At 40.6% G+C, this 19,349-nt stretch overlaps 1 protein-coding gene across 1 annotated transcript in view; it reads right to left on the bottom strand.

The window, feature by feature from the left end:
* Positions 1–19,349, bottom strand: part of dpy (fibrillin-like protein dumpy) — a 141,064-nt gene that overhangs the window by 94,144 nt on the left and 27,571 nt on the right. The window contains exons 12-29 of the mRNA XM_074087894.1: positions 18,819–18,828; positions 18,423–18,678; positions 17,638–17,903; positions 16,820–17,555; positions 14,808–15,980; positions 14,275–14,484; positions 13,903–14,196; positions 10,824–13,817; positions 10,075–10,743; positions 9,259–9,969; positions 8,982–9,173; positions 8,723–8,905; positions 8,516–8,647; positions 7,544–8,264; positions 7,278–7,453; positions 6,285–7,196; positions 2,112–2,249; positions 643–1,416 (exon numbers count right to left, since the gene is read on the bottom strand). Coding sequence (XP_073943995.1) covers positions 643–1,416; positions 2,112–2,249; positions 6,285–7,196; positions 7,278–7,453; positions 7,544–8,264; positions 8,516–8,647; positions 8,723–8,905; positions 8,982–9,173; positions 9,259–9,969; positions 10,075–10,743; positions 10,824–13,817; positions 13,903–14,196; positions 14,275–14,484; positions 14,808–15,980; positions 16,820–17,555; positions 17,638–17,903; positions 18,423–18,678; positions 18,819–18,828 — 10,547 coding nt within the window. The remainder of the gene's footprint in view (positions 1–642; positions 1,417–2,111; positions 2,250–6,284; positions 7,197–7,277; positions 7,454–7,543; positions 8,265–8,515; positions 8,648–8,722; positions 8,906–8,981; positions 9,174–9,258; positions 9,970–10,074; positions 10,744–10,823; positions 13,818–13,902; positions 14,197–14,274; positions 14,485–14,807; positions 15,981–16,819; positions 17,556–17,637; positions 17,904–18,422; positions 18,679–18,818; positions 18,829–19,349) is intronic.

Here is a 19,349-nt window from a genome sequence, read left to right as displayed (position 1 = left end):
CTCTCTCTCTTTCTCTTTATCTATAAACGGAATCATCAATATTTTACAGTAGTAAGTACTCGTAGTACAGCACAATCATACCCCGGTTTTAGTGAAATATTTTATCGACAATGTTATATGTACAAATTATAACTGAAACAACCGAGCAAATCGGTTCAATTTGAAAAATGTTAACATTTTACTAATACCAGGAATTTCAAAACAGCACCATAAGTAAGCAGTCAAGTGTAAACAGTGCACACTCTGTCTCGTGGCAGCTTTATTGCATTCATTAATACCAAAGCATTTAAAGCGTTAAAGGTAGGTAAGAGTCAACTTGCGCAACCAGCACCAAATGTTCAAGTGGAAGTTATGATTAATATGATAAATGTATGTGTTTATATATTTTTAAACAAATATGTTTATTGTGCTTGAAAAACTACCTGATACTAGAAGTTCAAACTGTGGAAAAAAAATACAACAAGAACATGCTAGAAAAAAAGAGAAGATAAAGACAATGTGTACGCATGAAGTCATAGAGTAGAAACTATCAACATTTCCTGCAATATGAAGACAAAAAAGATTATTAAGATTCGTACAAGATGCTAATGTACTAATATTTGCTAAATAGTATTTAGTATTGCTATGTTTCTTATAAATTACCTTTAATACAGCCATGTTTTTCATCGTGTGTGAATCCTTTAGGACAAAACTTGCAAACTGGGTGGTGATCTTCTACTGAGCATGGAGCACCACCGCAAGCCCCTATACAAGGGTCTTTACATTCAAAATCTCTGCACGCCAAGTTACGTGGACAGCCATTGTCTCGCAGGCATATTGACACCGCAGTGTGGCAATCTTTCAGGCACACGCAGAGAACGTTGTGCTCTACAACTTCACACTGTTTTCCTTCGGGACAAATAGGCTCCTTTGATGCCAAGCATGGATTCACACACTTGGAATTACGGCAGGCTGCATTAGATGGGCATTGGTCATCCCGAGTACATTCCGCATCTTCAGGTGCACAAGTCAATTCTCCTTTCTCGTTTAGTGCAAATCCATTGCGACAAACGCATACCGGCTCGTGATTTCGAACTTCACATTTCTGGTTTCGACGACAGTTCTGATAACTGAGACAGGGGTTGCGACATTGGCCAGCGTCGAGATCGCAAGTCAACCTAGTTGGGCAAGGTTTAATAGCCGAGCAGCTGAGTGTAGCATTTGGGTCTGCTGATGGTGTACACGAGGGATCTGGCCGGCAAGCTAGGCGCGGCTGTCCCACGTAGCACTGCGGACAAGAGCAGTGCGGCCGATGCGCCAACGACTCGCACAGCGCGTCCTCGCCGCACGCGCCTCGCACCGTGCACGGATCCACACAGTGCAGGCTGAGGCACGCCTTATCCAGTGGACACTCCCTGTCACTCGTGCATTCGATACCTAGGAAGATGTGAAAGAAGGAAGCAAAGTCGAAAGAGCGGTACCTTCAGCCGCGAAGAGGAAACTTTCTCACGAGACAGTGCATGCTTTTCGAAACTGAGAGTTTATGACCAGAAATATGTAAAATAACGGTATATTATAATACAAGCGATATGTACATGAAGCCGAACAAAATGTTACCGACTGTTTGATAATTCAAGCACGAACGGTGAGAATGCTTCCACTAAGTCAACATGTTACAATAAGTACAGATAATGGTCCATCAAGTCCAACCAAACAGGTGTAGAGGCGTTTTACTTAATCTTAACCTTAACATATTAAGAAGAATTTTCCTGGATATTTCAAGTATCTAAAGATGTGGATAACAGTTGAGAGATGTAGATCAAGTAGTACAATAAGTGCAATAATTAAGAGTAAATCAATATCGGCCACATCCTTTGATACCGAAACTCGTTGCATTATAAACATTGCCCCAAAAAACCATTTGTATTTACATGGCAGTGTAGGGTGATACCCTAAATTAACAAAACACCTACGTCATGAAAAAAAACTTTGTACTTAATAAGTGAGATAGGTAGGTATTGAAACTAAGTTCTAACTGGACAAGAACCTGGGAACTTAACGTCTGTCCAAGTTCTTTCTAGTGGATTTTTTACATGTGGTCCTAGTATGTTTTTACAGAATTAAGTACTCACTAGTATGACATTCGATATCAGCTTGTCCTTCTGTGCCAGGAATACAATGGCATACAAATTCCGCTCCTTCTCTCAAACATTCACCATTGATTCCACAGCCAGTTGTACGACAATCTACCACACTGCGCTCCTGAGAACCTGTATGATTGGAAAAAATATAAACATACGTAATCTAAATATTTGCAACTATGATTATATCCAACTAATATAAAAATGCGAAAGTTTGTAATTCTGTGTGTTTGTTACTTCGTCACGTCAAAACCGCTACACCGATTTAAATGAAATTCGGTATACAGATAGTTTGAGTCCCGGAGAAGGACATAGGATAATTGCATAAAAAATCTGGAAAATTGCATAGTTTCCGCGGAATACCGATAACCGAATTGTACGCGGACGGAGTCGTGGTACCGGCTAGTAAGTATTAAACTAACTAAACAACACCGTTTAACTGTGCTGTCTATTTTTCCGTCTGTTACCTTTTCACGCTTAAATCGCTAAACTAATTAACATGAAATTTGGTGCGCAGATAGTTTCATAACCCTGAGATGGACATATAAAGTTTGTACCTATAGTCCCCGCGGGATAGCGATAAACGAATTCTTGGTGGCACACAAAGCCGCCAGCAAAGAGTGATCAAAAATAAAAAGACAAACACAAATATCATTTAAAAAAATATAACAAAAAATTGAACCGATTACAAAAAACCATGAAAATAATTTTCTACCAGTCTGAAGTCGGTCGGTGCCTCAGCACGAGCCAGCAGGAGAGGACCTAATGGACCTATAGTCATCTACCTCACCTACGCACTTTATATTGGGCTTCAATCACTCTGCTGGCTCGTGCTGAGGCACCGACCGACTTCAGACAAACAGGTTCAATTTTTTGTTATAAGTATTTTTTTTTCACGCTTTTCATTTAAATAATCTGAGATACAATAGTTTAATATCAACTGTTCGTCACCTTTTACGAAAGGTTGCTTTTTTCGACCCAGAGACGTTCATTATTGAGGAGTCCTGGTGCTTCACCATCCGTTTTACCATATTCATTACGAGAAGCATAAATTGCTTAGCAACTGCGTCAAAGTAATTAAAATTCAACCCGTGAAATAATTGTTATTGAGTAGTAACTCCGATGTTCAACTGTGGTTTTCATCATCAGTTCCAATTCACCAAATGATGATTTTCAAGAGCAAATGCACGAGTTACTACTAAATATATCCAATTTACTATAGGTGTCCCTACAACATTTGAAGAGTTCCCTCGATTTCCTTCAGATCCAATCATCATATCCTGATTTAGTGCTTATGGGACCTAATTGAAGACATTCCTAAACAAACGCAAAAAAAAATTCAAATCGGTTCATAAATGACAGAGTTCTGAGGTAACAAACATAAAAAAAATACAACCGAATTGATAACCTCCTCCTTTTTTGAAGTCGGTTAAAAATTGTGATGTATGTTCTAAGATAAACTTATCCCTTTAAGGGATCGCTACCAGTCAACCCTTACATGGATGAGATAAGCATTCATTTAATACTAGCTTTTGCCCGCGACTTCATCTGCCAAAAATTCGTTTATCGCTATCCCACCAAATACTGTAACGTTCCGGGATAATAGTACATTACTGTAGAGACCGGGAAAGAAAGGCTTGCAGGCCGAGTATGTATAGACGGCCGATCGAAGCAAGGCCGGATAGGTATACGAGGCTGGCATGTTCTTTCACGCCGAGGCTTGTATAGTGCTTTTCTCAAACATGCACTAAAAGAAATAAAAACTCCTAGAAATCAATGTTTTAGTCGTAAGACAACTAAAATTGTACCGGACTCAAATTATAACTACCATCTATATAAGTGTTTACTTATTTCATTCTCACATGATTTTTTAAAAGGGTAAAATAATCCCAATAAAATCAAATTGCTATAAAACATGTAGATATAACGGACTGCAACAATAAAAAATCACGTTTCTGAACGAAACTTTTGAAATGATAATGGAACTTACTTGCGAAATGGCTAAAGCCCGAGTCCATTCAATCAAAAAAAAGACAATGACACTTTTAAATTTTCCCGCCAAAACTTTTTTTATTCTGTTTGCTGTTCGTCTTTTAGGGCCATTATACACGAACTGCAGCACATTTAATCAGCTACATTAATACTTTATTATGTAAATTAAATTGTAATTTGACGTAAAACGCGTCGGTAATATTTATATATTTACATATACCTAGAATATTCATAGTCCTGTGAATTTATTCAGTAACCAATAAATGAACCATAGAAATTCAGATTATTAATTTAAATTCGTGTATAATGGCCTTTATCGTAGATATTTGACGTTTTGCATTGAAACAAAAGACTGTTGTCTTACAGGCCTAGGCCTTCAACGGTATATTTTGAAGCCTGTTTTATGGAACACAACATAAACATTACACAGCATGTTTGAGAAAAAACTATTTTATGTCTTTTCCGAGGTCTCAAACTACGCGACGGATACGGGATGGTTTAGCGATTTGAGCGTCAAGTCAAGAGGTAGCAGACAGAGTTTCGCATTTATAAAGGTAGACTTCCGAGTAGAACGGCTCCGGCGTCACTAACGCAGCGACAGTAACGCAGCGACAGAGCGATAGTATTATGCAGTACGGAAACGTATGAACTAACGTTCGAACGCAGCGTCACTGTCGCCGCGACAGTGGCGCTGCGTCAGTATCGCCGAGCGATAGCGGCCGTGCCATGTTTGCGCAAGCACTGCCACGCCGCGCAATTGCTAGGATCGCACGTGGTTTTGAGGTCGTTTTAAATTCAAAAATATCTAAAAAATGATCGTAATACCATTTTCACTGCAATTCCATTTTGTTCGATTTGAGGGAAAAAGATTACAAAAACCGACCTAAAAAAGAAAGAAAGACAGTCCTCATTTAAATGTTTTTTTTATCAAGATGCTATAAGTGCCTTCTTCCTTTCAACTGGAATATTGAGTTTGGTGGATTTCGTTCAATACTAAAATAGTAACGAAGAATAAGATCATCATCCTCCTCTTCTTCTAATATTTTTTTTTAATTGATCAGTTCATTCTGGTTAAAGAACACAACTGTACATTGCATGGAATAACAACAAACTGACACCGGAGGCGCGCTGCTCGGAAGCCAATCTGCCTCAGAGCGGCCGTTGCGATAGAGCCGCTCTAGTCGGAAGTCTACCTTAATATTGGTAAGGAAGGGTAGTGACATCGATTGTTTGATAACTAGGTAGTTAATTTTTTAGACCAATCATAATTATCATTATCCCTGCCTATGTGGGGTCCCACTGATGGGCACAGGCCTCCTCTCAGAATGAGAGTGCTTGATCGGTAGTTCCCACGCGGGCCCATGGCCCAGGCCATTCGGTACTTCACACACACCATTGAATTGCATCGCAGGTTTTTGCATGTTTTTTCACAATGGTTTCATTCACCGTAGAGCAAATTTAGAATATAGTTTAACGCAAGAATTTAAACAAACTCAGAGACGTGAACCCGAGTTTGAATCCACGATCCTCTTCTTACTAGGCCACCATGGCTTTTTAGGGTTACGTAGTCAACTAGGAGCTCTTATAGTTTCGTCATGTTTGTCAGTCTGTCCGTCCGCGGCTAAGCTCAGAGACCGTTAGACTAGAAAGCTCTAATTTGGCATGAATATACATATCAGTCACGCCAACAAAGCGGTACAATAAAAAAAAACAAAAAAAAATTTAAGGGTACTTCCCATAGCCGTTAAGAGGGGGTGATTTTTTTTTCTTGACTAAACCTATAATGGGGGTATCGTTGGATAGGTCTTTTAAAACCATTGGGGGGTTGCTAAGACGATTTTTCTATTCAGTGATCTGTTTGCGAAATACTCAACTTTAAAGTGCAAATTTTCATTAAAATCGAGCGTCCATCAATGGTAGTAAATATACTCAGCGGCACAGAATTTGGCCTATTGGTTGCTTGAAAATTATTAGTAGTTTAAGAGTAAATAGCTGCCTAAGGTATAAAATATACCTAAACTTGGAAGATTCCGTACACAATACGAAATCCTTAGAAAAAAAAAATTTTTTTTTCGTAATAACTGCAGAACCCTATCCTGGTCGTGTCCGGCTAACTAACTAGCATACAAAAAATTAGCACAGAGGTCTAATCACTCGATGAAAATTACTTACATTCTATATTAGGGTCGCCGTTAGGGTAGTTACGTGGGCAATAGCATTCGGCTTGTTTGGAACGTCCAATGCGGCACTCCGCATTGGTACCACACGATTTGTAGGCGCAGGGTTCCATTGCGCCACAGAAGCACTGTTTTTGCGGATCACCAGCGCAGCTTGGTGGGCATGTGCACTCATAACTGCCATCGTCAAAGTCGCGGCAGCGAGCGTTTATTCCACAAGGATTACGTAGACAACTGCCTGCTACGGGCTTAGAACATTCTAATTTTGGATTACCCAAATAATTTGGCGGGCACGAACACTGTGCTGACCTATTCACTGCACGACATATGGCATTGGCCCCACATGCCCCCACACAAACATTTTTACATTTTCCTTCTACTAGACAAGCTTCGTCAGCGCCACAATCTTCATCATGCTGACATTCATACGCGTTACATTCACTAATTGGATCACCGGTAAATCCACTAGGGCAACTGCACACAGCGCGATGTCGGGTCGCTAAACAGATGGCATTTTTGCCACAGGATTCTTCGAGACAAGCTATTTGACATAGTTTAGAGGAACACAACATGTCATCTCCACAGTCTCTGTCACTGTTGCATCCAGGAACGCAGACACCTTGAACGCATATTTGTCTTTCAGGACATTTGTTTCTAGGAGTACACATGGATCGGCAACCACCATTGACACATTTTTCGCCGCATGAACAATCAGCAGTGTTATCGCATAATGATATACAATATCCACTGTCGTCGCATGGACAGTACCCGTCACATTGCAATCTTTTTCGTTTACATTCTACTAACGGGTTTCCAGTGAAATTGCCAGAACAACTGCACTGAGCTCGATGGTTTAATACATTGCAGTCTGAACAAATCCCACACAATCCACTTTCCTTACAAGGATCTGTAAAGCAAGTAATTGTGATGAAAGAAATAAAAACGTAGATAAAATTATTGATGATTATTTATAGCTTTTGACTTTTACCTTTGCATTGACCATTAAAACAAGCTTGAGTATCATCGCAAGCGTTATCATCTCTACAGCCTTGTTTGCATATCCTGTTCTCACAAATTTGTCCGTCGCTACATGCATCGTCACTATTGCATACAACTCTACATATTCCCCGTATGCATTTTTCGTTGGATAAACAGACAACATCACTGAAATAGTTTAGAAAATTATAGGTGTATTTTAACATTAGACAAATCTATACCTTACGAGAATACAATACATAACATTTGAGTACTAACCTTCTACAGGACGGATGGCAGGTGTCTCCGTAGCAGTTAAATCCTTCAGCACAGTTCTTATTCGGATCACACGGCGTCGATTCTCTTCTACAAACTACTTTTGGATCACCAACTAGCGATGGTGGACAACTACATACGGGATGGTGGTCTTTTGTCGCGCATAGTGCGTTAGAGCCACATGTGGCAGGTTCAGTGCAAGGATCACTGCACTGTCCTGATTTACAAGCGAGATTATTAGCGCATTGAGAATCTCTTTTACATCCAGTGATACAAAGTCGACCCTCGCATACTTCGTCGTCAGAGCATTGATCGTCAGAAGTGCATGCGTAACGGCAGACTCCAGCATCGCACCGTTCGCCCTGTAAACACTCGGCACCATTGAGCGTACAGGCGGGCCGACAGCGGTCGTCCTCGCATCGCCAACCAGTTGCGCAATCCGTGTGCATACGACACTGCAACGTTGGTGTTCGAACGCAACCAATATTGGGAGTCGGATTTGGTATAAGACCGTCAGGACAAGAACAGAGTGCTTTTCTTTCCACTGCAGAACACAATGCATTTGGTCCACAGGGATTAACGTCATTGGCGCAAGGGTTCTCACAAAAATTGTTCTTGCAAAACTCATTAGGGCCACAATCTTCATCCTGCCTACATCCATATTGACATGTATTTGATAGACATATGTGGCCTAAGAAGCAATCGTTGTCGACCCTGCACGTAACTGTAAAACATAATTAATTATGTACTTTCATTAAATAATTTATTGAATCAGGCGTTACTTTGCGGAGGTCTGAATGAACCAAAAGAATTTCTTTGCTCTCCCAAGACCTGAAGATCGCGTGTGAGCAAAGAAATTCTTTTAGTTCAGTGTACTTTCACTATTTTGGATCTACTGGTATATCATTACTATTACCTAGTTATTTAAAAAAAACAACATAAGCATATCGATCAGATACGATATCGATCACTTACGCAAACAAGCTCCTTTAGAACACCGTTCATTCAGAGCACATTCTTCATCTAAATTACACTTAGGAACACACATTGAATCCTGGCACATGTGATTATTTTCGCATTCACCTGCTCCGCCGCATAATCTTGGTACTAAAACAACATAAATGTTAGTGTTTTTTTTTTCATTAAATTCATGACGTAATTAAATAAAAGTATGAAACTTACTTCGTACGCATTCTACATCTTGGTTTCCCGTGAAAGCATACGGACAGCTGCATTGTACTATGTGATTGTCTGTGCGGCACAACGCATTTAAGCCACATGTCTTTTCTACTTGACAAGGATTAAAACATTGCCCGGTAATACACTTCTCAGATGAGTCACATTCTTCGTCCAACAGGCAAAGAGCTATAGGAAAATAATTCTTGAGTACAAATTTCAAAATACAGAATCATAAATAGACCAAAAACAAGATTTAATTTACCTTTACAGACACCTTTATGACAATATTTATCATCAGGACAGTCAGATTTTCCGTTACACGAAATTTCACGGAGACTGCAGCCCTTCGCAGGACTTCCATTAGGTATGTATCCAGCCTTGCATTTACATTGGCCTATATGTCTTGAAGCAATACATTCCGCGTTCAGTCCGCATTTGACGTTCTCACATGCATCTATCGATGTTCAACAATTTTAAAATAAACAATGTGCTTAAATAATTGTTACAGCTCTAATATTTAATCATTTTTAATAACGTACCTGTGCATTTACTGATAGTGCCCGTAACAGTACAGCGAGCGACGGCTGGGCAGTCTCTATTATATCGACATTCTTGAGCTTTCCGACAACCTTCTTCATATGCATTACCAATCGTCCCCGCGGGACAGGTGCATTGGGCATGGTTCCTCGTATTTTTACATTCAGCTCCACTGCCACAAGTATTTGAAGCGCACCAATTAGTCTCCACACACCCCTTGCTCGGGTCTCCCGTATATCCAGGTTGACAATAACAAACATGTTTATGATCTTCTGATGAGCAAATTGAATTTTCACCGCAATTATTGCCCTTTAAACATGCTATTTTGCACACGTTTTTGTCGCATAACTTATCGTCATCGCAGTCAGCATCAACATCACATTCTTTCCTTTTGCAACTATTTTGGGGATCTCCAAAAAATCCTGGTTTACATGAACACACAGGGTCATGATTTTGACCTACGCAGTTGGCTTGTCGCCCGCAAGGGTGACCATCACAAACTTTAACGCATTGCGGGATTCCACTCCTGTTAACCGAACATTTTTCATCCTCAGCACAATCATCGTTAGTTGTACATTCAATTTCTTTAGAACATACCCTATTAAGACAAAATTGGAAATCGGGGCAAGAACTATTTGAATTGCAGGTTAATCGACAAGTTCCTTGAATGCAAACTTGATCACTTAAGCAGTCCCTGGAGCTCTTGCATAATCCTGAAATAGAGTAATAAATAAAATCGGTAAATGCATGTCTGTAATTATTTTAAACAATTTAAAAACAAAATAATGTGAATGCAAAACTATATGTATCATACACACCAACGCATAAGTTGTCCACACATTTTGTGCCAGTGGAGCACCTGTTATCATTCGTGCAGTACTGTATTGGCACGCAACCAAGAACAGGATCACCAGTATACCCGGGTGAACACGAGCAGTGGCCAATATGACTCCTCGAAAGACAATCTGCATTTCTGCCGCAGGCACGGGGAATACTACATGAATTTATACATTTGTAGTTGACGCATGCTTCTTCTGATGAGCAATCTACATCTTTCGTGCATTCAAATTTAGTGCATGTTTTGTAAGGATCCCCTTGGCTATTCAATAAGCATTCACAGATAGCATTGTGTGATTCAACGATACATTGGGCATTTTCACCACATGGTGATGATTTTTGGCATGGATTCACACACTGATTATTAACACATTTTGTTTTATCTGAGCAGTCATCATTTGTAAAACAGTCTCCAGGCAGTTTACAGGTACCTTTGGTTACATCTAATATTGTTCCGTTAATACACTTGCATGCATAAGAGCCTGGCGTATTTTCGCAATCTGCGTGTAAAGGACACGGGTTGTCGAGGCATTCGTTAATGTCTTCGCAGACATTACTGTTTAAAGTAAAACCAGCTGCGCATGTGCATATGGGCTTATGATCTTCTATCTTACATGAACCGCCTTGGCATGCAAAAGCATCACATTTATCTGCAAGAGTAACAAAATATAATATTAAACATACCATCTGTTATTGTAAATATAATTATAATAATTAACCATAAACTTACCTGTACATTTATTATTTCTCGCATCGCAATATTTTTCGGTGGAACAATCAGAATTTTCGACACATTCGACTTTGAAACATCCTATGTTTTTATCAAGTGGATTGCCAAGATATCCCTTTTCGCAATAACAAGATACTCTATGGTTTATAACGGAGCATATTGCATTAAGTCCACATGATTTAGATTGACAAGGATTCAAACATTTCCCTCTCACACAAGCCAGAGAGCCGTCGCATTGTTCATCTCGTCTGCACTGATTTGGTAATAAACATCCAGTTTTATAAGGGTCACCGATTGCGCCGGTAGGGCAAATACATTTATAAGATCCTATTGTGTCTTCACATTGAGCTGATGGGTGGCATGGGTTTTGGATGCATTCATTAACATTAATACATTCATCAACTTGTAATCTAAAACCAGATAAACAACGACATTCTGTTGACTCGCAGAGTTGATTAATTAAGCAATCGGAATCAGTTTTACAACCTGGTATACATATTCCGGAACTGCAATGTTCTCCATGCAAGCAATTACTGCTAGAGTGGCATATTTTGTGGCACTTATTGTCACTGCATTCTTCACCTATTGCGCACCCCGACTTATCTTGACAAGGGACTTGGCACAGATATCCAATACACATGTGCTCTGGTGGACACTCTGATGTTCGGACGCAGGGGCTTGGTTTTCTAACACATCCCTGTTGTGGGGTAGGCGTCCCCTCAAATCCAAGCGGACACTCGCATTTTGTGCTATGATTTATCCTCGAACAAATAGCGTTTGGACCACAAACACGTGATGCAAGACATGGATTTTTACATTGATTATTTATGCATGATTCTTCCCTCGAGCAATCTTCGTTGCCTCTACACCCTATTAAACATTGACCACCAACACATGCTTGACCAATCCCACATTGTGAATGCCTAGAACATTGGGCCATACAGAAATTCTTAAGACATATATCACCAGGATCACACTGACTGGAATTTTTACAGGCAGTTAAGCACTGTCCATTATAACATACATCACCATTGCATTGGTCGTCATTGTTACATATTAGTAATTTCTTCTTGCATGCGTTTCCACCTTTTATGTTTTCGTAGCCTTCGGGACACACGCAGATTGGCTTTCTACTAACAATTTTGCAGAGTGAATTTAAACCACATGCTCCGTCGCATGGATTTACACATCGTCCGCCGACACAGCTTGCTTCCGGTGGACAATCGTTATCGCCTTTGGGACATTCACCTTGCGCTTTACATCCTCCTTTTTTCGGATCTCCCGTGAATCCAACAGGACATTTACATATGTATGATGTCAAATGAGGTTCACAAATGGCTGTCGGATGACAAGAATGCGAATTGCATACTTCGATTTTTTTGCAATTTACTTCAGGTATTGGATCAGCTTTATAGCCGCTCGGGCACTGGCAAGTAATTTTATGATTTTCCGATATGCATACTGCATTGTCACCACAAGAGTCTTCGGCACAAGCATTCATGCATGTGTGTGTCATACGATTACATAACTCATGTGACATGCAATCTGTGTTATAAATACAAGGAACCGACTGACAACCCCTCTCAAGGTCATCAGGATTACCAGTATAGGGGCCGGAGGGGCATTGGCATTTGGCCACGTGATTGTTTGTGACACAGATCGCATTTGGTCCGCAAATTGTTTGTTGACAAGCAGGTACACATTTTTTTACTGACCCAAAAATTTTACAAATCTCACTTTCACGGCACTGTGCATCGTCTGTACATTGATTTTTGTTAACTGGTAGACATCCATCACGGTCGTTTGAATTCCCAACAAAACCGGGGAGGCATTCACATTGACTCTTGTGATTTCTTGTTGTACATTTGGAATTTAGCGGACAACTAAATACCAAACAGTGCTCTACACATTTCTTTACACCAAGTACATCTTTTTGACAGGACTTGTTGTCGTCGCAATCATCATCACTTTCACAGTTTGGTGTAGATGGCTGTTCGCAAGAGGAACTGACGGGATTCCAACGATAATTTTCTTTACAGTCACAACGTGCACTGTTATCTACAATTTTACACACTTCATTCGCACTACATGCTATTGTTGAACATAAATCCAAACATTTACTCGTTGATCCATCTACGCGTATACAGATTTGTGGTTCTACGCAATCACTGTTTTCATTGCATTCAATTTCATTGGGTTGTTCGTGTTGTAAATAGCACCCAGATTTTATGTCATTTGCTTTTCCTATATATCCTTCGGCACATAAACAATGAGCTTGATGGTTAGAGCTTACACATAGTGAATTAGGGCCGCATTGCAATTTGCTACAGGAGTCAACACATTTCCTTACATTTTTAGCCACTTGAAAACATATTTCTGAATCTTTACAGTCGACATCAGTCAAGCATTTGTTATCGGGAGCACATCCGAGCTGTAAGTTGTAAGGATTTCCTGTATAACCTGGTAGACAATGGCAATAACCTTCTTCGCAAATTGATTTAGGTCCACAAGCCATCTTACGACACGCGTCGACACACCTCGATCTTTCACAAATATATCCATCCGGACATGTGGCGTTATGAGTACAAGTGCAACTATTTCCTTCAGTGCATTTTGCAATCGATACATGGGAACAAAGTTCATATGGATTGCCTACATAGCGACTCTTACAAATACAACTGAAACTTCCAGGCGTATTTATACAAATAGCATTTTCGGCACAAGGCTTTGAAGCACACTCGTCTATGTCAATACATTGCAGATTAGGATTTCCAATATAACCCGGAGGGCAAAGACATTCAACGTGCGATCTAGTTTGTTGACAAACAGCATTGAGTCCACAAGATGCTTTGGCGCACGTTATTTGCCTCCTTGGAAGGCATTTAATGTAAGGGTTACCAGTAAAGCTTTTGTCACATTTACAAACATTTATTTGACCATAAACACAATGTGCATTTTCTCCACATGCTGGTTCACAAGCTGGTGGTGAAATAGCTGAAAAAAATAAATATTTTAACATTGAAAGTCAAATAGTAACAAAGCAATCGATTATACATTAAGAAAGTCGTTATACACTTACGTGGCATACATAACAGATCGGGGTTTCCAACGAAGAAATCATTACACACACATCTGCCGCTTTCTTCATTGCACGAAGCGCCTACACCACACACTACGCCTTCGCAGCGCTGCCGGCAGCGGCCCGCGACGCAGGACAGGGTCCCATCGCAGGGCGCGCCCGGCCCACACACGTCTCTTCTACAAGAGCCTCCGGGGAATGGATTTCCCACCATACCTTCGGGGCAAACGCATGTCGGCCCTGACTTTGATATTATACATTGAGCACGAGAGGCGCATGAAAACGAGTCGCAACCTAAAAATAATTAGTTTTTGAATAAAACCATTGTATGTTTAATTTATTTAAATAATTATGATTTCAGTTATTATTTACCAGAAATGCACTTTCCGCCTTCAGGTTTGGTGTACCCGGGGTTACAACGACACCATGCTGCATGATTATCGACTTCACAAAACGCATTAGGTCCACATGAGACTCCTCCGCACGGTGATAGACAGGTACGGTTCATACAAGAAAGAGTATTAGGGCACTCTTCGTCTGAACTGCAGAGTTGTTTTTCTGAAGGACCCTCTTCAATAGTACCTAAAGAAGAAGAATATAGAATATAATGAATGTAAAGGTGCTTAAAGTTATAAGCCGTGTCGTCTTCGGTATGGCCTAGCACGACGACAGCTTCTAAGTCCTAATTAATGGAGCTCTGGTTATATGCTCTATTTATATATGTATTTATTTATGTAGACTGTAAAAATACTGGCATATCACACTAATATTACAATACAATCCACTATTCATTAACAGAATACATAGGTAGTTACCTACAAAAAAGTACGCACAATAAAAAATATATATGTCTACCTATATAGTTTGTAGCTACCTCTGCTTCAATTGTTAAAAGGTATACTTACATCCTGTTTTGTATGGATCTCCAATCATATTTTGGGGACACTCGCATTGAAAACCTCCTTTTTTGTCGTGACAAGTTGCACCATACGCGCATGGAGCACTGTGGCATTCATTTCTATTGGTGCAACCTGTGTAAGGGTCCCCTTCAAATCCCGCCATGCACATGCATCTTGGAGGATCACTTGGCGTACACTTAGCATTTATTCCACACGTAAATCTCTCACAAGGACTCTTGCATTTCTGACCATCCGTAACATCTAAGTAAAACGGCGGTGGACAAACGCATTGGCCTGGTTCGATACATTTCTCATTTGAAAAGCAATCAGAATCACTTATACAGCGTTTTTGATTTAAGCTGCAATGTCCAGTGGTAATGTCTTGTCCATAACCTGAAGGGCATTTGCAGACAAAAGAGCCAATGGTATTAATACACTTAGCATCGATTCCACAAACGGGTTGACCAGCAGTGCATTCATTAATGTCTTCGCATGAACCTTCCATGTTTTGCAAAAATCCAGCCGGACACGCGCAGTAGCTGACTTCATCTTTGATAACAATACACTCCGCACCTTTTCCGCATTTATTGTTTTTTGAGCAGCCAGATAAAACGCAAATGCCGTCGACTACTTTGTACGGTGGTTGACATTGGCAATGGATATCGTTACATAATTCACATAAATTGTACGGGTTTCCGCTATATTCCGGAGGACATTTGCATTCGTAGCTTCCTGGTAAATTTTTACAAATAGCATTTAAACCACATGGTGAGCGTCCATGTTGAATACATTCGTTTATATCTTCACAATAACCCGTTTCTTTACTACGCGTATACCCTTGCGGACAAATACATACATTTTCAGTATCATGTAATATACATTGCTCTCCTACAGGACATGGATTAGTTTCGCCGCATTCACTGGGCATCTTCCCTGGCACACACCCATCGGAATATGGATCACCGTGAAAGCTACCCGGACATTCACATTGAAAATTCCCTGGTAAGTTTTTACATACAGCTCCTGGACCACACGGATTTGATTTGCATTCATTGATATCTTGACATCCGTTGAGAGATGATGGATTGCCAGTGAAACCGATTCGACAAGTGCATTGAGCTGTTTGGTCGGTCAAAAGGCATTCTGAATTACTTCCACAGTGCAACGTCTCGCAGGGGTCTACAAAAAATAGAATAAACATCAAATGTAAATAAAAATACTTACGTAGAGTGGGACTCGCTGTCTTGACGGTGGCTAATTTTTGCAATAAATAATATTTGTACTGTATTGTATTGTAGCTATGTAATGCAAACCTACTTCAGGCAACCCTAAAAGTCAGTCTGGCAAGCATCAATGTAAATCTAAATTGAATTGTGACTAATGTTAAGCTAGGTTATTCGCATTCGCATGAATACGTCATCAATATTTAAAATGCTTACAAAGAAATTGTCAAAATATCAGAAGAGGAACTTGACCATTCCACATTAATGCCCCTGAATCATTTTTAGGCTTTTATTTCTTAAGTCAGATTTTGACTATACCTCAGATCATTCTAAATGAATTAAAATCATTGTTTTTAAGAATGAAATCCATATTGACTCTTTACTTTCATTTTCATTTCATTTTGTACAATATATGAATGTTTGCAGGCTTAAAAATGTGTTGCCAATACAATTTTTTTATTTGCCCCAATTGCATGTTGCCAAGTTTTTCTAACGTAACTGTATAAGTAAAACTAAAATTATCGGCTTAAGACAAGGTAAACACAGGCAACTTCGACACCTCATCACAATATGCAACTCGTAAATGAGCATCTTTAAAACTAAAGCGAATTATTCCACAGCGGCTACCTGCTGCAGCGGTTAACACTTTCATTTATTTTTCACTACGTTAATACTCAGGCATATAAATAAAATACCTAAATTACAACGATTCATCCAAACTACTGGATCTTATTCAAGCATTTCGTAGCAATATGTACAAATAGTTTGGATTCGCGTAAATCAAACTATACTTACGTCTACATTCATTGCCCACATTTGGTTCTGGACACAAACACCTTGAGTTTTGATCGCAAATTGAATTTCCAGGACATTCTTTATTGTTTTTACATAATAAAATTTCTGCACAACGCACTCTTGGATCTGGATCGGGTATAGTGCCTTCAGCGCACTCGCAGCTAAATGAACCATCTCTATTTATACATTCTGCACCTACACCACAAGTCCCTTCAATTTGACATTCATCAATATCAATGCATTGTTTGTATGCATCTCCGGTGTAGCCTTCTGGACAGTGACACATAAAACTACCCAAAGTATTTGAACACCGGGCATTTGTACCACAACGACCAACAGGTCCAACCGATGTGTCACATTCATTGATATCGATACAGCCAGCGGCTATGTCGGTTGGGTCAAAAGACCATCCGTCATCACACACACAATATGCTTCAGCGCCGTCTGGTTTACAGTATGCATGATCTCCACATTTAACATCTTCACATGGAGCACGACACTTTACTTTCGGTGGTGAACCCACAAAACCATTGGCACATTCACATTTATAAGATCCTAGTGTGTTGACACATAAAGCGTTTTCTCCGCAAGATGATGTTTTGGTAACACATTCGTCAATATCAATACAAACAGATCCCTTGGCATCGAATCCTTCTTTACAGAAACATTGATTTTCTATGCATTCGGCGTTATTAGTGCAATCAAAATTGGATTTACATAGCGTATTGACGTCAATCTGAAATAATATTTTTTGTTAGTTTGAATTAATGAACCTGTGCACAAAATTAGAAAATGTTTAATAAAGTCGACGTATTTACCTGTTCACAGGCGATTTGAGGGTCAGGTTTGGCTCTATACCCTTGCGGGCAGACGCAGTTGTAGCCGGGCGCAGCGTTCTCGCAGATGGCGTGCGTGCCGCAGGGCCGCTCGAGCGCCTCGCACTCGTCAACATCACGGCAGCCGAGCGGCGCGCGCGCGTCGCCCGTGTACTCCGGCTCGCACGCACACACGAAACTGCCCACCGTGTTGGTACACACAGCGTGCGCGCCGCACACCTTCTCGCTACTCTTACATTCATCCACGTCTGGTGTAACAAACAACTCACGTCTAATTACATCTACCGCTGGCATTCCTCCACTAACGACATACGCACGCTATAGGAACGCCGACGGCCACTACGAAGAGCAAGAAACAGGATGACAGGCCACTGAGGGTAAACAGTGTTATAGTAGTCGACGAAAGTCTGAAGAAGAAACTGAAAGGAAGGTGTTTTTCTAAAAATATTATCACACACGATGGATCCTTCAGTGCCACGTGTTGCCAAAACTCAGTATTGGGCAATGATGTCTTCGGGCGGGAGTCTTTCGTTCGCCGATGCTTTATTTACAGAGTTGCTGAAAATTTGGTTCGTTACATTTGTCGAGAAATGTCTCGATTGAAGTGATAATTAGTAAAAGCGTGAAGCTACCGCGCATTCGGATACGGTAGTGTTCAGCGCGATTCGTTACACGCGACCGTTTTAATACCACAAAGCGTTAGACCACACAGGAGTTGAGTAGGTTAGGATGGGTCAAACAAAGCCGTTTCGGGTTGTGTCGCTCACCAGTGCATCCGACATCGGGGTCGCCTCTGAAGCCGGGCGGGCAGACGCAGCGGTAGGAACCGGCGCCGGGCAGAGTCTGGCAGAGCGCGCCGCGGCCGCAGACGGCGCGCGCGCACGCGTCCGCCTCGCGGCACGCCACGCGCGGTCGCCCTCGCTGCCGGCGGGGACACGCGCACTCGTACCCGCCCTCCACATTGTGGCAAGTTGCGCCCAAGCCGCACGCTGATCCGCTAGCGCACTCGTCCACATCCACACACTAGTCCAATAAAACAATCCTTCACAATGCTGAGACATTATACATAACACGTAACAACATCATACTTATTTAAAGTAGGTACACTTACTTAGGCATTGACTAAAATCTAAAATGAAACGCACAGCTGAAGCGTCAGCCGCACTTTGTAAACTTCATTTCATTATATTGAAGCAAAATTAATTTACCGAGTTTTTTTTATTCTATCCCATTACATAAACAGCAATTGAATAAAAGCTTGCAAAAATTCAAAGTTTACTTACACCATCGAATGGATTTCCAGTGTAACCGGCTTGACAAGCGCACGTATAATTTCCGGGATAGTTCTGGCAGACAGCATTTATGCCACAAGCTCCAGGACGTCGACATTCATCGATATCTAAATTGGAAAGGAAATAATTCATCGTAGCCCAATAACTATACTAAATGTGTCAAGTTTCCGCCAAAAAATAATTGTGTATGATGAACTAGCTGTTGCCCGTGACTTCGTCTGGGACGAATACGTTTATTGCTATCCAGTGGGAACTATGCATTTTTTCGCGATAAAAAGTACTTATTATATATTAATATGCTAATCCAAGTTATATATACTATATGTGTGCCAAATTTAACCCAAATTCGTTGATCCGTTTTTGTGTGAGGAGTTACAAACATTCGCGACCTTACTATGAAAG

Source organism: Choristoneura fumiferana, chromosome 5, assembly GCF_025370935.1.
Source record: "Choristoneura fumiferana chromosome 5, NRCan_CFum_1, whole genome shotgun sequence".
NCBI lineage: Eukaryota > Metazoa > Arthropoda > Insecta > Lepidoptera > Tortricidae > Choristoneura > Choristoneura fumiferana.
Note: the sequence above shows the minus strand (reverse complement) of the source record. Positions and strands in the feature narration are given on the sequence as shown.